The 21653-nt window shown below is 42.4% G+C and overlaps 7 protein-coding genes across 7 annotated transcripts; 4 read left to right on the top strand and 3 right to left on the bottom strand.

The window, feature by feature from the left end:
• Positions 1-1131: 1131 nt before the first annotated feature.
• On the top strand, positions 1132-2314 carry F4813DRAFT_368397 (uncharacterized protein). Its single transcript, XM_049244307.1, has one exon. It carries the CDS (start codon positions 1353-1355, stop codon positions 1818-1820), a length of 468 nt encoding a protein of 155 aa, XP_049097011.1. The 5' UTR covers positions 1132-1352; the 3' UTR covers positions 1821-2314.
• Positions 2153-3665, top strand: F4813DRAFT_187657 (GroES-like protein). Its single transcript, XM_049239392.1, has 2 exons — positions 2153-2917; positions 2987-3665. Exons 1-2 carry the CDS (start codon positions 2484-2486, stop codon positions 3636-3638), a joined length of 1086 nt encoding a protein of 361 aa, XP_049097012.1. The 5' UTR covers positions 2153-2483; the 3' UTR covers positions 3639-3665.
• Positions 3666-5152: 1487 nt separating this feature from the next.
• F4813DRAFT_392039 (uncharacterized protein) lies at positions 5153-6106 on the bottom strand (the record flags this gene model as incomplete). Its single annotated transcript, XM_049247237.1, has 2 exons — positions 5153-5487; positions 5542-6106. The coding sequence occupies 2 exons, from the start codon at positions 6104-6106 to the stop codon at positions 5153-5155; spliced, it is 900 nt and encodes a 299-aa protein (XP_049097013.1).
• Positions 6107-7681: 1575 nt separating this feature from the next.
• On the top strand, positions 7682-8614 carry F4813DRAFT_382247 (40S ribosomal protein S7; the record flags this gene model as incomplete). Its single annotated transcript, XM_049245778.1, has 3 exons — positions 7682-7840; positions 8088-8170; positions 8248-8614. The coding sequence occupies 3 exons, from the start codon at positions 7682-7684 to the stop codon at positions 8612-8614; spliced, it is 609 nt and encodes a 202-aa protein (XP_049097014.1).
• A 186-nt stretch (positions 8615-8800) lies between these two features.
• Positions 8801-10848, bottom strand: F4813DRAFT_368408 (dynactin p62). Its single transcript, XM_049244308.1, has 2 exons — positions 10344-10848; positions 8801-10257 (listed from the first exon to the last, which is right to left on the bottom strand). Exons 1-2 carry the CDS (start codon positions 10649-10651, stop codon positions 8859-8861), a joined length of 1707 nt encoding a protein of 568 aa, XP_049097015.1. The 5' UTR covers positions 10652-10848; the 3' UTR covers positions 8801-8858.
• Positions 10849-12000: 1152 nt separating this feature from the next.
• F4813DRAFT_382249 (uncharacterized protein) lies at positions 12001-14709 on the top strand (the record flags this gene model as incomplete). Its single annotated transcript, XM_049245779.1, has 3 exons — positions 12001-12228; positions 12289-12858; positions 12907-14709. 3 exons carry the CDS (start codon positions 12001-12003, stop codon positions 14707-14709), a joined length of 2601 nt encoding a protein of 866 aa, XP_049097016.1.
• A 212-nt stretch (positions 14710-14921) lies between these two features.
• F4813DRAFT_187750 (uncharacterized protein) lies at positions 14922-16103 on the bottom strand. The gene is made up of 3 exons (XM_049239393.1): positions 15498-16103; positions 15297-15378; positions 14922-15240 (listed from the first exon to the last, which is right to left on the bottom strand). Exons 1-3 carry the CDS (start codon positions 15976-15978, stop codon positions 15135-15137), a joined length of 669 nt encoding a protein of 222 aa, XP_049097017.1. The 5' UTR covers positions 15979-16103; the 3' UTR covers positions 14922-15134.
• Positions 16104-21653: the final 5550 nt, after the last annotated feature.

The following is a 21653-nucleotide window of genomic DNA, read 5'->3' on the forward strand; positions in this document are numbered from 1 at the left end:
GAAATATTTCTTCTCTGACATGTACGCGCAACAAAAAGTCGTATTCCGTAAGCCGAAGAACCAACATCACCATCGACGTCGCCAACAATAACCTCGTAGACGCTTTACAGCGAGTATCTATCACATGTCAGTCCCTATATATCACTTCATGTCACTTGCAACCTGAAGTGATGTCTTCCCAATCGTGCCCAACGCGTATAGACTCTTTTGTCGTCTAGACGTATAGGATGTAGGATCTAAATCATGTCATGTAGCCGTAATATATGAATGGGCTTCGTAATTGCAAAAATGAAGTGTCCTACCACCGGTGTCACCATCATCTACCAGCTGGAACTCCGGGTATGCAAGTGCGGACCGAACCTCTCGTTCAGAAGCCAACGCCGTTGTTCAATGGGCTAAGATCACGACTATGTTGCCGATGGCTCATAGCGGGCCGTAGTCATAATCCGGGCCCGGCTTGACATATGAATCATACGGTACCGGCTTATGTCACTGTTAGAGACTCATGTGTCATGCATGCATATGCGACATCCCGTATTACTTGGCATATCTGTCTCTACCCCCTAAACATCTAGCACAGGTTACCCTCTGGGAAATCCACTCCCGGCGTAGACTTATTCCCAACATACGGGTACGCACGCTGCTTTTATGACTACCAGCTCACCTAGAGGTTAGGGCGACCTATCTGTACGAATTAGGGGGTAGCATATGTACACCCGACGCGTTTTCTTAGCAAGGTAGGAGTCTTACCGCCATTCTGGTGGTAGATAGGTGCGAGGTGGGATAGAATTGGGTATATTACTTTATTAGGCTCCCAATCACGATTGTAGTTACTAACCATCATTAATTAGAAGTTCCAACATGCATGAGGAAGAAATGAAACCGGAAGAACGGCCCAAGTCAGGGCGAGAAGCCATGTAATAGCGTCTGTAGTGTATCTGTAGACTGTAGTGGCACAGGAATCCTTGGGAATGAAGCTCTAGCTCAAGACGGGACCGTAGATGGGACCTGATTGAAGATCCAAAGGGAACAAGGTTGTTCCAAACCGATGGCCTTTTAATGGAATAACTAGGAAAAAGAAAAAGAAAATCTAACTGGGCTTGGGAAAATCCAATTGGTCAATTGCAATTAGATTCTCCTCCCCCTTACATACTTGCCCCTTACTTGCCATCAAAGTTCTGGTTCTATGGAACGAACATGAACATTAACATTAACATTAACATTAACTAGCATTAACGGAACACGTAGGAATTGTTTCTTGACTCCTCCCTTGCTAGTTAGCATTAGTCTTTAGCATTCATTACCTCACTACCAATATATAATTTCAAAATTACCAACATCAAGGCAAGCAGATGGCCCCGCGTCAGTCCGTCCTCCCGCTCGCCTACCGAGCCTTCTTCCTCATCGTCGAGCCTATATCCGCCCTCGTAGGTGCCTTCTTCGCGCACTTCCGGCAGGATGAATATCTCTCTATGACAGTTCATGCCGAGACGCCGGTTCCTCTCGGGACGTCCGTCGTTCTCTCGCAGCTCGCCAACCTCTACTTACTGTTCGCACTTAACGAGGCCCTGGTACTACGGTCTACGGGCGATCTCCGGGTATGGCGAATGGTGTTGTTCGTCTTACTAGTAGCCGACTTCGGCCACCTCTACTCCGTGAGCGGGTTGGGATCTTGGGTCTACTGGGACGTGACGCGTTGGAATCCCATCGATTACGGGAACGTCATGTTCGTATATCTAGGCGCGTCAATGAGGATCGCGTTTCTCGCCGGGGTCGGGCTGGGGGTATCATCCCCGGCAAAGACGAAAAAGTCGGCCTGAGGAGTCCTTTAAGGAATTCGAAGCGACAAATCACCCTTTACTACCTACTATCCCAACAGCACCAATCATGAGCCCTCTATTCTCGGTACTATGCCCCAACAATCAAGGCCAAATAATTTTCCTTTTCAAAGAGGTCTTACAACAAACCATTTGGAACCCACAATAATAAGAATTTTTCCGAATCACTCGGTACGATGAAATACCGCACTGACGGTTTTTAGGTCGTGGGGTTTAGCTCTATCTCCGACCCATCGCTAATACCATTATACCGTATTCGGTTGGCTCCAATCAGATTGACTGACCAAAGATATTGAAGTGATACAGCTTCTATGACTGGGTTCGGTCCCGGTTTAGCGAAGAAGACATTCATGCTTCTAGCATTGCTCCGAAACTGGAGTAGACACGCCGCTAAGAGTACCGGTTCTATGCCTATTGTGGATAAAAGGCTGATTGGTTTTGGGGGGATATACTGGGGATACTCTCTAGACCGGGGGGGATGGAGGGGAATTCATGGAATTCATAGGTGGGGGTTTCGTTGCTTTCGTTGCTTCAAATATCAACTTACAAACCCCTCTATCAACCTCTCGTCTATAGTAGGTATTCCTATAATTTTTTTGTATCTACCTCCTAACGATAGCACCCAACCCTTATTTATATCTCAAAATGTCTAAAAACGACCAATACGAGGGTTTCCAAGTCGAGTCGCCCGACACCTGGACCCAGTTCCACTTGAACAAGTTCGACACCAAGCCCTTCGGCGATAACGATGTAGAAATCAAGATCGATTGTTGTGGTGTATGCGCTAGCGATGTCCACACTATCACCGGTGGCTGGGGCGCTCAGCGTTTCCCACTGGCAGTCGGCCACGAGATCGTCGGCAAGGCTTTGAGGGTTGGCCCCAAGGTCACTCTTGTCAAGCCTGGCCAGCGTGTTGGTGTTGGTGCCCAATCGTGGTCTTGCTTAAGCTGTCGCCAATGCAAAAACAACAATGAGACATACTGCTCCCAATGGGTAGATACTTATGGTGCTGTCTGGCCGGATACTGGTATCGTGACCCAGGGTGGCTTTTCATCCCACGTGAGGACACATGAATATTGGTGCGTATTTGAATAGTCGAACGTGCGAATGTTTCTAGTAGATCGAGTGTTCCTAACTGCTGTTGCCAGGGTATACCCAATCCCAGAGGCGATACCAAGCCACCTTGCCGCGCCGATGCTATGTGCCGGTATCACCAGTTATAGCCCGTTAGTGCGAAACGGTGCCGGACCCGGCAAGAAGGTCGGTGTCGTAGGCTTGGGAGGTTTAGGACACTTCGCCGTTCTCTTCAGCAAAGCATTAGGCGCTGAGACGTGGGTCATCTCACGCACACATAGCAAGGAGGCGGACGCGAAGGCGATGGGTGCCGACGGGTTCTTGGCTACACAAGATAAGGACTGGAACAAGGACCACCTATTGTCGTTCGACCTCATCATCAGCACCGCAAACAGCACCGGCGAAGGCTTCGACCTAAGCGGTTATCTCGCCCTTCTCGACGTCCACGCGAAGTGGATCTCGGTTGGCTTACCCGAAGGAGAAGGACTAAGCGTAAAGGCTATGGATCTCGTCACCAATGGCTGCTTGATTGGCTCGTCGCATCTGGGAAGCCGGCGTGAGATGCTGGAGATGTTGCAGCTGGCTGCAGACAAGGGGATCAAGTCCTGGGTCGAGGCGGTGCCCCTCAGCGCGGAAAACTTATCCACGACGGTGCAGAAGCTTAAGAAATCTGACGTTCGGTACCGGTTCACCATGACCGACTACGACAAGGTCTTCGGCGCGTAGAGGAGTTAGAATATAGAGGGATTGCCTTGCGTTAGACCATCGATCTGGTGCATCTATGTGGAGTCCTGGGGACTTTGTAATAGAACGGACTCATCGCATTTCATGAGGCGCTTGTAAGCCAAGCGGAGTTGAGTGGAGATGATACTATGCATAAGATAAAACATATAGACATGAATTAGCACAAAACTCAGCATCGGTTGACGCAAGTATAGTATCCAAGTGAAGAGACCCAGCTTGTCCCGCCCGAAGGTCGTTGTTACTCGCCTTGATTCATTCAAGCTCAAGTACCAGGTACTGGAGTGATCGTAGATGGAACAGATTATGAGTTGACAACCGGATCGGTTCATACCTATAATCATATAAACTATTACGGTGGCTACTAACATCCTAAAATCAACTACGGCTTAGATGGAATATGTGCTGTGAAGTGATATATAACCATGTCTGCTACCCCGATTTGACCCAAGGTTGTGACTTTGATACCAACTTACCCAATACAATAAAGAGAAAAGGGGTAAACTGAAGATCTCTGGGCTGTCACCTATGTACGAAAAACCCCAGTACCGGTATCCGACCCTTGGTTAGGGCAGCTGAGCTATAGCTACCGCAACCACATTTCTTCGGGGCTTTATTCATGAGACATATGACTTGAATGTAATCTACATTTCGTATTTAACTTAGCAATGTCATCACGTATAGCCTACAATATTAGCGCCGTGTTTTTGTATGACACCCGCGGATGTGGTTGGGGGTTGTCTGCATGGAAGACGATCCTTTAGCCTTAAGAGAATAAGGTCGTTTATATAACGTATGGTGATGAATGTTCTTACCTTGGGTACATAATAACCGAGTAGGTTATAGCAATGCCATAGCCTTTAGAAAACTGAGAAGCTAGTCCATATATATGAACCTCGTGCATGTATGCTGTAGACTACTTCTCCGTTTTCTAGGATAAAGTCCTAGGATAATATGCCATGACATTGGGGGTGTGGTGCTTCTGCTCGAGTAATACCATCCAAGTCTATCCTCGTGATCTTCACTCCTGATATCCTTGTACGACTTGGTGCTCCCAGTTTAGGTATTTCACTAACAACAACAACAACAACCAATATAGACACTTCAGTAAATATCGTCCAAAGTCCTAGGATAAGTAGACGAGTCGGGGATAGTAAGATAAACGTCAAATGCTGTGCCACGACCCAGATAGCCAAACGATGAGGCTCGGCTGGAAATTCTCCAAATTCTATGCGGCTGAGCTTTTTACTAGTGGATTCCTGACGGAAACCCACGCCTTAGGATTTGTCTAACCTATAACGTTGGAGATTTACACCGCTAATTTTGGGGTAAACAGTATTATGTCGTTGTCTGACAAAGTATTGACATGTGGCGTCGCCTCAACTGGTGCCACTGTCTTATATACACTAATTTTAGAATGCATACCGGAAGTCCCGATCCCTAACTCCAATCCAAATACTACTATGATCCATCTATATCGTTCCTATGCCAAGAAATCATCACCGATAATTTTCTGGTGGAGACGTTGGGAGTTCAGCTACTACGGGGCGTTCCGTATCACGACCCTCGAGTTCCGTCGGTGGCGGTCCTAGTAACGGGGAGTAGGATTGATGCTTGTGCTCCGCTATCGAGTTCCATCCGCTCATTCCGGATATCTGAGATACATGTCTGTCATCTCCGTGCCAGGATTCCGTCGGTTGGGGCGAGTGAGGTACATATGGATTTTGCTGGTACTGGTTGGGAGAATAGGTCGAGAAACCAGGACTTGGGTATCCTGGGCTTGGAGCGCCGGAGTGATTTCCATTTTGCCATTGAGACATACCGGGGGAATTGGCTGCTTCTTGGTTAGCATTGAGTGAACGTATACGTGCGATAGTAATAGACTTACGTCCTTGAGCGCCGTAATGATTTATATCTTCATCGGTGCCTTTGTTATGTTTCCTATTCCTTGCTAGCCAACCACACCTATATGCTAAGATCGCGAGAAGAATTGCGATCACCGCCGCGCCCCCCAGAGATATACCTAGTATTGCACCTAGAGGCAGCTGGTAGCCAGAACTTGAATTCGAACTGGGCGTAGATGACGAGGAAGCAAGGAAGACCTCGGCGTTGTTTGCATCGTCACTTAGTGTTGCTGCGAGTAGGTTTGATGTTGGGCACCCATCATTTTGACACGGATTTATACTGCAACATCCCATAAAAGGTTGCGAACCCTTGCAAGTAAACCAGCTGCTGGAGTTGTTGGGCGGAGCGCAGCTTTGTCCCGGTATACTATCGTAGTGATCTGATGAAAAGCTTGCCACTGCTAAATCATTCTGGGGACACCGTCCGCTGCCGTCGGCACAAGGGTCAACGGTGCAACAGCCGATGAAGCGGATGCTTGCATTTTCGCATACATAGAACTTTCCCTTGGACGGGCACGAAAGCCCAAGGTCACTGCGAGTTGTTGACATTGCGAGAATGAGCGAGCTATCAACGGGTAGATTAAGAATTATGAAATGACCTTTGCCGCTGATAGAGAAAGGAGAAAGGGAGTGAAAACACTCTCCCGTGGGGTCGTCGCAAAAGCAACAAACAGTATAGGATCCGGTATATGATGTGGCTTGTCACTTCTGGCTCGGCTAAGTGATATATGGATGCATTGCTGCCAACACCTTCAGAAGGGATTGGAGCAAACGTCAGTCGATCATATGAAGGTTGGATGATCGGGGCTTAATACGAAGACCGACAGATACAAAGCCCCGTCGGGTGCCGTGGCAGTATTAGGTCCCGGTCAACAGAAGTAAGTGTTGGTTCCTTTTCCTTTGGGTTGGTTGTGCAGTTCAGCAGCTGCAGAGGATATCCCAAATTAGGAACATCACATTCGTCTAATTGGCCAGAGGCCGGGAGCGATATGGAGGCGCAGTAGCCATGTCCATAGTAGATATCCAATATTTCGTGTCATAGTTGGAGGCTTTACCAGCAGGCTGGGTCTGACTTAACCCAGTAAATAGTAAATTGGAAAGCTAGGTAGGTACCTATCTTCTATGAACCGCGATCTCCGCGTTAACTTAGGTCGTATTGTATAGGTAGTTGTAGACGAATTACACTCCCTTACTTGTATATGTAGGTACGCGGTGATTGATGGTTACATACCCAGCCCTTCGGCCCGCGAGTAGTACAACATTAGAAGTCTTACAAAAGACCATAGCCTAGGTACCTACATATATCATCAACTCCGTGGTAAACCAAACGGCGTGACTACCTAGTGATATATAGATTGCGACAGCAACTGAAGTTTGACGTCTAGGATCAGAATAGGCTTTATCGACAAGGCTATCTTGCTTCTAAGTTGGCTGTTTTAATATCGCAGGTGGCTCATCTCGGTAATTCGTCTCTATCACACCATGGTGATATTCTACACGGGCCGAGAGGTATTCGAAACGCGGGAAGGCTTGGAAGCAACTTGATATCAAAGCACAAAGTCCAAGGCTAAGAACCTCGGAACGATCACTTCTCACGAAGTACGGAATTTTAAAAAAGGCAACCCTAATGCGTATAAATTACATGCAGATGTTACATTGTTACATTCGACAGAGCAAATGATGTGATAGGCAAGGGATGGAATGGTAATTAGAATTAATTACCTATGAGTTGGAATTGTCAACTTTGCAGCCGAGAGAACCTCAGCTTAGGTAAATCGGGGTTAAGTTCCAATCCATGGATCCAATCAAAGTATCTCTAGCCACCTGCACGAAGCTACGGAGCCACGGATAAGCCACACTTTTAATATAGTGGATCTCCAGATAAGATATCCCGAGAGAATCGCTTCTGTCCACAAAACCCTGAGTGGCCCAAGCGCTACTGTCCACAACTGCCCACAACTTAGCTCGATTTCCCAAATTCCCACCGCGAATTGAATTTTGTGTGAATTTTCGGACAACCCTCAAGTCGAAAACTTTCAACATCATCCCACCAACCAACCGCCCTCCGCTCCTTTGCGACTTCGTTCCCCTCCTTCTAGCAGCGAAGACAAATAAACCGCAATCATGAGTGCCTCTCTTAACAAGATCGCGCCCAACAGCCCGTCGCGCCAGAACCCGTCCGAGCTCGAGACCAGCATCGCTGGCGCTCTCTACGACCTCGAGACCAACACTACCGACCTCAAGATTGCCCTCCGACCCCTGCAGTTCGTCTCTGCCCGAGAGGTATGAATAGTTCCCTGCTTTACCGGTTATCCTGGGACTGCTTCAGACCGGCCCTATTCCTCGATCCGATCGGACAACTTCTTCTTTGCTACAAACGACTCGTCTATGAATCGTGATGAGTTCGGTATGAATGGCATAGGAAAATATCCAGCAATATCAGTGGAATAGGACGGGAAGCGGTCCAAGGAACACATAATATTTATCGTGTCTCCTGGAGCTCGCCTGCTGACTTTTGGGTCTTGATTAGATCGAAGTCGGCCACGGCAAGAAGGCTATCGTCATCTTTGTCCCCGTCCCATCCCTCCAGGGCTTCCACCGAGTTCAGCAGCGGTAAGTTCCCAGACATAGAAATCAACTCCTACCTGATTATCGAAAGACGGTTGCTAACCATTGCGTTACTATAATAGCTTGACTCGTGAGCTCGAGAAGAAGTTCTCCGACCGCCATGTCCTGATCCTCGCCTCGCGCCGCATCCTTCCCCGACCCAAGCGCTCTGCCCGCTCGCGCAACACCCTCAAGCAGAAGCGACCCCGTTCGCGAACTCTGACTGCTGTCCACGATGCCATCCTTACTGACCTCGTCTACCCCGTCGAGATCGTCGGCAAGCGTCTGCGCACCAAGGAGGACAACAGCAAGCTCCTCAAGGTCATCCTTGACGAGAAGGAGCGTGGTGGTGTCGACTACAGACTCGACACCTACTCCGAGGTCTACCGTCGCCTGACGGGCCGAACCGTCACCTTCGAGTTCCCCCAGTCCGGTGCCACCGAGTACTAGGGATAAGCGGACGTTATCTGGGCTGGTATGGGAAGAGAGTTTGGCATTGTCTTTCATGGAATGATAGCATGGCAAATTGGTGGGCCAAAAACTACATTACTGGCACGGCGTCTAGATAGCTTGTGGACTAAATGACAAGCTGGTTTTCTGATGACATATCACACTTAATGAATTGCCTTTGATATCTTTACTCGTGACTCCTTTCATATTTGCTTGTGTCTTCGGGGTATCGTAGATTATCTAGCTATTCCTGACTGATCCGACCAATGCCGATGGCGCACCAGTACGCCAGTTCTTTCTTCTCCCTCGTATCCTTTTCCTTGCCGGCCGCAGCGCCTACCTGATCCTGTGATACGTCGCCTTCCCACTCCAACCGTATAAACATGGGTATCTCCAATATATCCTCGTCTTCCTTCAGCGGGGCCCGATCTGACCCAGCGTCGCCTTTACTTTTGGAAAAGCTCGAGCGCTCCTCCACGCGGAGCGGTGCGGGCACCACCTCCACCACGATACTAACCCAGTTTCGGCCCCTCTCCCATATCTTGCCTGCTTCCGCCTGCTGCGACGTACTCTCGTCGCCCCGCTTTCGCCCTACGCCTTTTTCGCCGTCCTTCAGGACATCGTCTAGGTACATGTCCGTATCGGTATTGGCATCGATATGGAACTGGGGGCATAGCACCGTCACCCTAGACGCGAAGCGTCCGGGTGTAGTTGCCGGCGTCGCAAGCGTGACTTTGATCTCCTCGAACATGGGGTTCTTGAAAGTTAGGAGAAACTGCGCAGGCTGGAGGGGCACCAGAAGGTCTGAAGTTCCCGGCGTTGAGGGGGTGGGGTTAAGCGGTTTTATGGAGATGGAGGGGATACTGTTGTTGGCGACGAGGCGGATGCGCCATCGCGTGTTGCCTACTTTGGACTCGGGCTTGCTGATGATGTGCCGGCATACAGGACACCGCTTTGAGCGCTTCGTACGTAATAGGTATGGGATCGGCCAGAGTTCGTTGGCAAAGCGGGCGCCTTCCTCGACTTGTAACCGTGACTGGTCGCCTGTGACGGTACCGTCCCATCCGTCGCGGCGCAGCTTTGAGATAGCTGCGCTGTCGTCAAGGTCGGCGACACGGAAACCCTCGCTTGCGGAATCTGCTTCCCGCATTATGCTCGACTTGGCCTTGGGTTTGCCGAGGCCGGCGCTGTTGCCCGAGTATAAGTTCATGATCCGCGTAAGAGCGCCGGGGGAGCTGAGCCCGTAGTCCATCAAGTTGGATAAGCTACTTGAATTGGGCGAATTCGTGTTGTTCTGGGCGTTGTAGAACGACTTCATGGCCGCGAATCTCGCCGAGGCCGTCTCGGAAACGGCGTCGTTTTTCTTGGGCGAAACATCTCCGGTCGAAGAAGAGTGCTTGGAATGGTCATCGCCGTGGCGGAGTTTAGAAAGTTGGGAGAATATACCCTGCGGCTTGTCGAATTTGACGCCTATCTCAGCTGAGTTCCAGTTGCAGTACGAGCAGGCTAGAATCCATGGTCCAGACGGAGGTGCGGCGCTTGCGCTCTCGGCGGTTAGGAGTGATGGTTCGGGTGCTGACTCGAGGGACTGAACGGCTAGTGGTCCTATACATATTGGGCATTGGAAGCAACTACGAGTACATCTAGGTAAAATATATTAGTATTACTTAGAAGGCCATGATACGTCGAGACTGGTTCTAGAATATATAAATAGAGTATATATACGCACCTGTTCCCTTCCGTCTTTATACTACTGCTCCCAACCTCGAAGAGACAGTTTGGGCAGTATATGGTCACAAGCTCCTCGGCGACACATCGCGGGCAGCGGATCTGATGGCACACATCGCAGTACAGCAGATATTCTAGGGGATATAAGCTGTAATTGGAGCGGGGCGAACGGGGATCGAAGGTGCGCTCGTCGTCTTCATCAGGCGAATCTCGAGAAGAGGGAGAGGAAGTACCATCTGCGGAACGGGTGCGGATGGCGGTATCGTTACAGGGACATTGTATGTAGGTATAAGGAACAAACGATGCCATCTAGACGTCTTAAGGCGGCATATTTCAGCCGCAAGATGCACCCAAGCTCTGCGGACCAAAAATAAGACAGCAATCGGAGTCCAATTACTGAAACGATAGAATCCTGCGACGCTGCTCTGCTTCCAAGCGGCTGCGCGTCAAAAAGGTGTTGGAGCTTTTGTATGTTTTGCATGCAACAACTTGAGCAAACGACATCAGCTTGTGAATGCCAATCTTAGGTACCTTAGGTACATATGAGGTATAGAGTTATGTAATATTCGGTGTTTTATGCTCTTAAAGCGGCTTTTATCTTATCGATAAGATATATTGTATGTTTAAGTTCCTTGACTTCAAACTGTGATCTCATAACTTATAACTTCTCCCTTACACGTCAAACCGATTGGCAATAGTCTCATTCGTCTTCTAGACGAGAAATGATAATTCAGCTATTTCACATAATAAGATAAGATTCTGATATATATACCTATACATGATTAGTATATCACTTAACTACTCATGGTATATTTATTCCTTGCAATTACTACCAAATCCGATTGTAAGTCGATTTATTCAGCCTTGAACTTCACGGCCGCAGATGCATAATATTGTCATGATTCATATTGGACGACTGGGGTAACTGCCTGCTATATGCCGTAATGATATACAATTCAAATCTGACCTGAGCACCGAGAACTGCATGCATTATCGTGCATTTGTCGCGTGCATTTGTCGTCTAGGATCTTGGCTGCCTATACTTCAAGAACAAGATTCGCAGATTTTACCCATAGGTCTAGGCCTTCGTCATATTATTAGCAGCACTTCGTATAAATTAAAAGAATCATCCTGTATGCTCAATGGCGGCTCGTTGATTAAACAAGCATATAACTTCAGTTACATGGAGCTCGGTATTGTATCCGACTCTTTGGTAAAGACGGTGGCTTGCAACGGATCGTCAATGAACCACATCATGGTTTACACTAGCCCAACACGCAGGCGTTTAAGGTCCCCGAAATGTAACATGTTACGAAATAGGGAGTTGAAACCGCCGAGCTTGCGTGGAGAGTCTCGCTCATATTTCCAAGGAGTAACCTTTGGTTTGGACAAAGTTTATCGAGTAAGAAATGCCTGACGCTTTCATATACGCACGCACTTTATTGTGTCTTCTAATTCGATCTTCGATACTACGGCGAGGCCTGGGGACTTGTAATTATGACTTCCTTGGTAAAACGTGAGAGAATCTAACGGCGTGTCAAGCCTTGATCTATCAGGTTCGCAGGGTATACTTTGGAACATTAGAGATATCGCTCATAGTTAGCCCATGTTCTAAGCGTTAGATGTCGAGCTTGATAGGAAAACATACGACACACATGATGGCAGACGCAAGCGATCCTCACCCCGCACTCAACCCTTCCGGATGCCAACCGGGCGAGCCACTGTCGCGAGAACTATCTCTCTACAATGGGGTTTCGAATAGATCGCGAGGCTGGAAAACAAAGAAGCCGGAGAAAATTGCGGAAATGCGGACATCTCAAAAGCCTGGCACCGTGAGATGGGACGGCGCTTCAATGTCGAGTAATGGTTGGGATAACCTGAAAAGGGTATGCTTGCGAGTTATCCCCTGTTCTGCTGTGATATATATATTCACAAGACTGGTGTAGGATCCCGAGCTATGGTATCGCGATGGAAACTGCTATATTCACCTATACGGCCAAGGGCAAAGCCGTAGGGGTCCCGCATTCAAGGTGCCTTTCTCTGGGTTCCTGGAGGCAGCCTGCTATCCCTTCATCGATAGATTCATGGCTCGAGATATCATAATGCCAACGGGCTGCGCTCAAGAGAACGGCGACCCGGCAAGACAGAGTCGTATCGAACTCTTCATTCCAGCACCTCCTCGATCAGATAAACATCAATCATATAAATACCACCTAGCAACCCGAAACTTCGTTGCTTACGTCTTCCGCAGGTCTATGGTTGGAGAAAATCTAGGGGCTGCTCTAATTGCTCTCATGCATAGCATGCATCAATTCCGTTTAAGGGCCGTGGATAATGTCCGAGATCTTATGGGCTACCTAGACGAGGAAGGCTACCTCAATCTTAAAAGCAACCCTGCTCATGCCATAGCTATATTACACCTCTCGGAGGTTTTCCGGTTGAGAGAATCCTATATAAACGCTTTTGCACACTGCTGTGGCATGAGCGACCAATTGCCTACCGTTCCCGAGTATCAGGTTCGTGGATATGTTCCCTTGTCTCTGGAAGTTTGTTGACACAAATAGCTATTATCTCCTGTAACTCGAAAGCTCATCCGTTGTGCTCGAGTTGAGATGAATCTTAGACTGGGTCAGAGTGCAAATTTGGTGGGAAATTTTCTCCAATATGAGCTGGCCGAGGCACACCTGTCTTTGTATCCTGGAGCTCGATCGCATCTCGAAAAATTCCGGTCTCTATTGCACAATTTCTACGCCGCCAAATTTGGTTCATACCCACCACCATCAGTTGACTCCCGAACGACAGTGTTTGAAGCAGACATCTTTCGGATTATGAGGGCAGATTTCGATGCTCTTTTCCAGTATCTGGTTGATGAGAGTGTTGACAACACCCAGAATAGTCCATTCTTAGCGGAAGGAGGTGTCTGTACATGGCAAAGTATTCAATCGTTTGACCTGAGACATGAATTCAAGACTTTATTTCACCCTCTCCCTCTCCTCCCAAGGGTATCACTAGAAAATATGGAAAAGGTCGCATGGTTAGAAAAACGGGTCAGAACAAATCAAAGACAACAAGAAATTACGCGCTCGGCCTTGTTAAAGGCTACAAATCAGAAGCCCGAACTCCTCAAAAATGGGCTGGTGAGGGTATATCGCCAATTTGAGGAGAAATTAGTCCACCCTCCCACTAAAGCAGGCAAGTTAGAAAATCCGGGTCCTATAGACAGTCGCAAAGTTCGTTGGATCTTGATTTATGCGGTTTACCAGGCTCTCCGCCAAGCAACAGAGATTCCGCCCGAGGTTCGGGACGCTGCTAAAGCACCATATCATCTCTGTATCTCTACGGTTGATCTACCACCATGGGATGAAGAACGGCCGGTACACGACCTAGTTCGAAGGCAAACAATCCATATCGCCCACAGTACATCGCCCTCAGCAACAGGTTGGGACTCTGCAAGATCGTCCCCCTGCCAGTGTAACTTCGAGATCAAGCCGGATATTGACTATTTCGCCATTACCCATCGCGACAGAACCACAGACGAATCTAAAGATAAAGGCCCGCGACTTCGCAGAGCAGCGAGTTGGAAGGGAAGCCTTTCTAGGAGCCTGTCCCGGAGTTTGACGACCCGACGTCCATCAACCAAACTTACCAAGCCGCAGAATAGGACTGCCCAGTCACCTTGGAACAGGCACTATCACGAGATTGTAGTTCAAGGTTACGGCAACGGAACAAATGACATTAAAGACGCGCTAACAGGTGTACTGCCGCCAAAGGTGCAAGCCACAATTGCGGAAGAGGACCCAGCATCAACGTCGCCTTCTCGTTATTCTAGTATTTCTGACCTAAGGACATCTGAGGATGGGAGTATCGCGAAGACACCAGAAACATCTGTATCCGAGAGCCAGGCGGAAACTTCCCCGTTTCTACAAAGCAGCCACTATGGCAGCAGGAAGAGCGCGCAGAGTAGACATAGTAATGACAAACGCGAGACGCCACCAAATCGTCCCGGGTCTTCATTCGCCGCATTTCGACGAAAGCGCCAAGGAGAGCTCACGTCAAAGTCCTCCTGCGGGCTGATCAGACGGCGGGCGAAGAGTATCGACGGCACCTCCCGGAAATTTATGGAACCCGCACCGGGTGATATCCACAAGGTGAATAGTGTCGCGCCTCACATCGAGATGCCGGCTCCCAAAGTCCCCACCTGGAACCACGTCAAGGTCATGGAAGCTAAGGCTACTAACTGGATGGCGAATGATATTCAGCCCGCATGGGAGCAATACACCGATCTCGGTGGCCTGACCGAGTTGAGACCCCGGGGACCTCACAGACCGCCGCCGAGGTGTAGGCCAACACCGATGGTACGCCTATAGAGTAGGTGAGATGGCATTATGAGGTACATGAAGGACTGTTAAAGGGACTATAGATTACGCCTTTTATGGTTAATGGTGATACCCACTAGGGAGAACTCGGCCTCCTCGTTAGGCGTTTTAGTTTGGTGCGTAATAATTAGTAGGTAAGAGGCCCAGAGTAATGTGCGTTAGGCGTGCAAGATTTGTGCCATTGAAAGCATTCAAGGCAAGTTAGGATACGGGACACTCGCAACTGGACCGAATGAAGCTTCAAATGTTAGTTTGTTAATTTGTAATATACATAAACATCTAACCTTGCAATCTACGACAGGACTTGGGTATATCCCATCACTAAGCCATTACGCCCACTTATGGATTCCATACACCCGACTCATATATTCACTGAACTCAAATAGGTATCTCTCGCTCATAACTAAACTAGTCGCTTACTCGGACTTGACAGCAGTTCCGGTCGAGGCAGCTGTCAGTCCATCTATGATTTCACCTCCCATAACGTAGATGATGTAAGAGGGAAAAATAAGCCATAAGCCACTATACCATGTTAATCAAGCCGACCCCAGACGCCACTGCAAAGGGGGACTACTTACTTGGGGATGATCCACATGAGAACCAAGTCCGGCATGCTATTATGCCCAACGTTGTCGAAACCCGAGAAGTACTCCTGAAGCCCTATTAAACGACAAGCGGCACGTCAGCAAGCTGTACTAACCAACTAACTAACAGGCAGACAGACAGACAGACAACCGCATATATATATAAGACCCAAGACTAAAAACCATCAAACTTACAATACAGCGCCGTCTTACTCAAAGTCATAACCGCCGCACTAAACGCCAACACGATGGCCAGCGCGGCCGGCCGGCCGCTCAACACGCGCGTGGCGCGCCCCGCGACGGCGGCGCCGGACCCGAGGTAGATGTACACGTAGACGAGGTACAAGGCGGTCTCGACGACGTTGAGGGCGCCCTGGGCGGAGGTGAAGCCGTTGCGCGCGTGGAACGCCTTCCACCCGTAGACGTGGTCGACCTCGCCGTAGAGCTTGTACGGCGTGTAGAGCGGCCAGTGCAGCGGCCCGCCCTCCATCGTCAGGGGCCGCAGGAGCACGTACCCCGAGTCCCAGATCACGAGCGGCAGGGATAGGGCGAGCCAGAAGAGGGTGATTTGCGAGGGGGCGTGGGCCCAGAGCTTGGGCGGTGCGCCGGAGGAGGAGGAGGTGGTGGGAGTGGTGGGAGTGGTGTGGGCTTTGCTGCCGGAGCGGGTGGTCACCATTTTCGATTTTGGGGGGGTTTTATTTTTATTTTAACTGAAATATTTCTATAGCTAAGCTATTTCGCTGTTCCGCGGGATTTCGAGTATACGACGGGTTGTTGTCGGGTGGGGATATACCTATATGTATATCGACGTGGGAAGCTGCTAAATACTTGTCGATGTTTACGTTTTGCTTCTCGTGTAGCTGTTTAAGGTAAAAAACCCTAGGTTAAAGCAAAGGAGCTTAGCTTGCATATATTGATAGACTTAGGTTAGGTAGGTAGGTAGGTAGGTAGGTAGGTACACTGGCTGGTAAGGCCAATTCCGTATCCGTATTCCTGGTGGTAACCAGATGCGGGGAATGGGCAAAACAGCTCGGATAGAAATCGTTCCATGGCCGGTCTCTTTTTAGAAGGTATTAAGACCGGGGTATACTATTCTATTCACACGTCTTAAAGCAAAGTACTCTTTAAGTTAAGAAAAAGATGTTAACTAATGAAAGTTATAGCATCTTACTGAATTAGATGTTTATAAGAGGAACTGGTGTAGCCATTGAGTGAATCTATGGGTTTAGTTATTCAAGTTAGACTTAGTTATTCAAGTTAGACTTAGTTATTCAAGTTAGACTTAGTTATTCAAGTTAGACTTAGTTATTCAAGTTAGACACAGGATAATAGGGCACAACCTGGTAGGTCTATCTACGTATTTACATAGATACTCATTACCTCTTGCTTCCAGCTAATCATCCCCTTAGATGTTATAGTTTAGGTGTTCCTGATACCTCTCTGCAGGACGTGGCCTTTAGTGGAACAGGATACAATACCTTTAGTGAAAGGCACGGCAAAGCTGAGAGATAGGGTTGATTTGAGGCTGACCTCGGCCTACTATACATACCAGTTAATTTGTCACACAACTAATACATACTGAATAAGCGATATATAAGGTTTAATTAATGATATTTATAATGATTTAATTAATTTAGGTAAAATTGTAGAAACGTGTATTATACTAAACAAGACTTAGAAGTCTTGGCCTTGGATCAAGCCTTATTAGACCTGATATCAAGGACTTTTAAATGGTGAAGATAAAAGAAAAGGAAAAGGAATGACTTGTATTAAAAGTGGATGATACTATGTAAAATGGGTGTGTGCGACCATAAATGGTACTTATACTAAGAATATGATCACATGATCAGGATCAAAGTCACCTGATATACCAGCACCAGTTTAATATATTAAATTAATTAATTATATTAAATAATTTAAAAATTTTTAACTTTATATAAAATAACGATATAACACGCGTTTTTATAATTTTACCTTAATTAATTAAATCATTAAAAATATAATAAATTAAACTTTATATAACGTTTATTTAATACGTATTAATTATATAATAATTTTTATATATATTAATATTAAATAAAATTTAAACGTTTTAACTTTAAATTAAACCTTATTAAATTTAATATTAAAAACTTTTAAATAATGAAATTAATGAAAGAAAAGAATAACTTATATTAAAAGTAAATGATATTATGTAAAATGGGTGTATATAATTATAAATGGTATTTATATTAAAAATATAATTATATGATTAAAGTTAAAATTACTTAATACATTAACATTAATTTAATATTATTAAAATTTATCCATTTTTAAAATTAATAACTTTAAATAAATAATATAAACATCTCGTTTTATATTAAACTAATGTAATGAACTGGTATTAGTGTATTAAATGACTTTAATTTTAATCATGTAATTATATTTTTAATATAAATATTATTTATAATCGCACACATCCATTTTATATAATATTATCTACTTTTAATATAAGTCATTCTTTCCTTTTTTATTATTAATTTTATTATTTAAAAGTCCTTAATATCAGGTTTAATAAAGCTTAATCCAAAACTAAAACGTTTAAATCTTATTTAATAACAATCTTTAATAATTTAAACCCGTAATACCAGTTTTAAAAAGACTGTTATTATCGTTGAAAATGCTTTATCGTGGCTTAATCGGGTGGCCTCCCACAGTTAATAAGGTTTATAATCTTATAATTTATAAGGCTTATAATATATTAATTAATAATTAAATCTATAATAACTTTATTAATATCTTTAATTAATAACTTAAATATAAATTAAATAATTTAATTAAACAATTTAAACCTTATATTAATTATATTAGCTTATTTAAAGATATTTACCTATTAGTTAATTTAATCATGTTTTAATATATCAGTTAATATATACGATACAATATAGCCTTATCGAGAACCTCATTAAAAGCTTCATCGAGAGCCTTATTTACAGCTTTAACGATAGCTTTAACGATCACGTTACTTATTGATCAAGTTAATACGATCCCCGATATCGATATTTTTATACCTTAAGTCAAGATACGAGATACGATACGATTTAAAAAGTATTATTATATTAGGATTTAATTATAAGTTATTAGTTTTAAGATACGTGAGGGCCATGGCGCATCTCAGCTAGTCAAATACTAGGAAATAAAAGGTGGCCTTATTAAATACGTAAAAGGATTACAGGGATAAGATTGGCAAAAATACTGGCAGTTATTACGTTTAAAATTATATTTTAAATTATTTAAAAATAATATATTGAACAAGACTTAGACGTCTTGGCCTTGGATCAAGCCCTATTAAACCTGATATCAAGGACTTTTAAATGATGAAACTAATGAATGAAAAGGAATGACTTGTATTAAAAGTGGATGATACTATGTAAAATGGGTGTGTGCGACCATAAATGGTACTTATACTAAGAATATGATCACATGATCAGGGTCAAGGTCACCTGATACACCAGCACCAGTTCAATATAATGCTTTTTAAGTTATATTATACTTAATATACAAGATAATTAATTATAAGAAATTAGTAATAAAAGAGGTAAATTAGTTAATTAATAAGTTATTAAGTTTATTATAAGGGAAATAAAAGCTTAATTAATATCAAGGCTTATTTAAGTTAGTATTAAGATATTAAGGAAGGTAAATAGCTTAATTACAAAGGTTATACAATACCGGGATAAGAGAAGGAATGAGATCAGCCAAGTCTATTGTAAAAGAGGTAAAGCTGTACGACGATCCTTTATATAATCCTTATACCACGATCCTTATACCACGATCTTTATACATATTTAATTCGACAGCAAGCATCACGATCGGACCCGTTACTATACGATTCTATATGGCCAAAGGACATGATTCAATGATATAAGATACCTGATCAGTGGATCTTAGTCAAGTTGGTTGAATTATACGGCATATAGATTTATTTAGGATACGATTTAAGACCTGATAATACCTAGGATATTGGGAAGGTTGTATTACAAGGCTATACCACAGGGCTGATGATCAAAAGCCTCAATAGCCCCAATAGCCCAGGCAGTGCGAAATTTTTTTTTTTTAAGGCCTAGGATTTGATCCCCACTCGTATTATTTTATTTCTTCTTTTTTCAGGTCTTAACCCCTATTTCGTAAGTCGAATTTAATTTCATAACTTTAATAAAATTTAAAAAGAAATTATAAACTAATATTAATATATTAAATAACCTTAATCTTAATTATATAATTATATTTTTAATATAAGTATTATTTATAATTACATACATCTATTTTACATAATATCATCTATTTTTAATATAAATTATTCTTTCCTTTTTTATCATTAGTTTTATTATTTAAAAGTCTTTAATATTAAGTTTAATAAAGCTTGATTTAAGGTTAAAACGTTTAAATCTTATTTAATAATGCTACATTATTAAAAATAAAAGTATTATTATATAATTTTAAATCATAAATTATATAAAAGTTTAATATTTATCGTATTTTTTTAATTAAATAATTACGATTATTATTATTTAATTATGCATTTAATATAAATATATTTATTATTTTTTTATATTTATAACTTATAATTTTATTTTACATATTTATTTTATATATTTTATTCGATTAATAAATTTTTATAGTTTTTTTAAAGTATAATGTTATTATTAATTATTTAAAACCTTTTATAAAAATTTAAACGTTAAAGTAATATGTTATATTTTATAAAAAATATTAATTTTTATTTAATAATAATTTTTAACAATTTAAACCCGTAACATTAAATAAGAGTTGGTATTTTTTATAAAGTATAATATATTACTTTAACGTTTAAATCTTTGTAAAAAACTTTAAACAATTAATAATAATATTATATTTTAAAAGAATTATAAAGATTTATTAATCGGATAAAATATATAAGATAAATACGTAAAATAAAGTTATAAGTTATAAATATAAAAAAATAACGAATGTGTTTATATTAAATGCATAATTAAATGATAATAATCGTGGTTATTTAATTAAAAGAATATAATAAATATTAAACTTTTATATGGCTTATGACTTAAGATTACATAATAATACCTTTGCTTTTAACGATGTGACATCACATTAATTTAACATTAATTTTAAAAAAACCGTTATTATCGAAAATACCTTATTATAACTTAATTAATAATTTATAAAATCCACGATAACTTTATCGATACTTTTAATTAATAATTTAAATATAAATTAAATAACTTAATTAAATAATTTAAACTTTATATTAATTATATTAATTAATTTAAAAATATTTTACTTATTAATTAATTTAATTATATTTTAATATATTAGTTAATATATACGATACGATATAACTTTATTAAAAGTTTTATTAAAAACCTTATTTATAACTTTATTAATAATTTTATTAATTACGTTATTTATTAATTAAATTAATATAATCTTTAATACCGATATTTTTATACTTTAAATCAAGATATACGAAATACGATATAATTTAAAAAACATTATTATATTAAGATTTAATTATAAGTTAATTTTAAAATACGTAAAAACCATAACGTATATTAATTAATTAAATATTAAAAGATAAAAAATGGTTTTATTAAATACGTAAAAAATATAAAAATAAAGTTAACGAAAATATTAATAATTATTACGTTTAAAGTTATATTTTAAATTATTTAAAAACAATATATATTAAACAAGACTTAAACGTCTTAACCTTGGATCAAGCTTTATTAAACCTGATATCAAAGACTTTTAAATGGTGGTAATAAATGAAAGGAATAACTTATATTAAAAGTAAATAATGTTATATAAAATAAATATATACAACCATAAATAATACTTATACTAAAAATATAATTATATAATCAAGATTAAGATTATTTAATATACTAATACTAATTTATAACTTCTTTTTAAATTTTATTAAAGCTATAAAATTAAATTCGACTTATAAAACAAGAGTTAGGACTTGAAAAAAGAAGAAATAAAACAACACGAGTGGAGATTAAATCTTAGGCCTTAAAAAAAAAAATTTCGCACTACTTAAGCTATTAAAGCTATTAAGGCTTTTAATCATCAGCTTTATAGTACAGCCTTCCCAATATCCTAGGTATTATCAGGTCTTGAATCGTATCTTAAATGAATCTATATGCCGTATAATTCAACCAACTTAACTAGAATCGATTAAGTATCCGATATCATTGAATTATGTCCTTTGGCCATATAGAATCGTATAGTAACAGGTCTGATCGTGATGCTTGCTATCGAATTAAATATGTATAAAGATTGTAATATAAGGATTGTATAAAAAGATCG

Source organism: Daldinia decipiens (genome assembly GCF_022478715.1).
Source record: "Daldinia decipiens strain CBS 113046 unplaced genomic scaffold F4813scaffold_32, whole genome shotgun sequence".
Taxonomy (NCBI): Eukaryota; Fungi; Ascomycota; class Sordariomycetes; order Xylariales; family Hypoxylaceae; genus Daldinia; species Daldinia decipiens.

Bases quoted from the DNA above. Each gene is read 5' to 3' on its own strand.
- F4813DRAFT_368397 (XM_049244307.1), top strand. From the start codon at position 1,353: ATGGCCCCGCGTCAGTCCGTCCTCCCGCTCGCCTACCGAGCCTTCTTC.
- F4813DRAFT_187657 (XM_049239392.1), top strand. From the start codon at position 2,484: ATGTCTAAAAACGACCAATACGAGGGTTTCCAAGTCGAGTCGCCCGAC. The intron at 2,918-2,986 runs GTGCGTATTTGA...TGCTGTTGCCAG, and splicing joins GTGAGGACACATGAATATTG to GGTATACCCAATCCCAGAGG.
- F4813DRAFT_368408 (XM_049244308.1), bottom strand. From the start codon at position 10,651: ATGGCATCGTTTGTTCCTTATACCTACATACAATGTCCCTGTAACGAT. The intron at 10,258-10,343 runs GTGCGTATATAT...TATTTTACCTAG, and splicing joins ATAAAGACGGAAGGGAACAG to ATGTACTCGTAGTTGCTTCC.
- F4813DRAFT_187750 (XM_049239393.1), bottom strand. From the start codon at position 15,978: ATGGTGACCACCCGCTCCGGCAGCAAAGCCCACACCACTCCCACCACT. The intron at 15,379-15,497 runs GTAAGTTTGATG...GTCGTTTAATAG, and splicing joins GAGTAAGACGGCGCTGTATT to GGCTTCAGGAGTACTTCTCG. The intron at 15,241-15,296 runs GTAAGTAGTCCC...AACATGGTATAG, and splicing joins CTCATGTGGATCATCCCCAA to TGGCTTATGGCTTATTTTTC.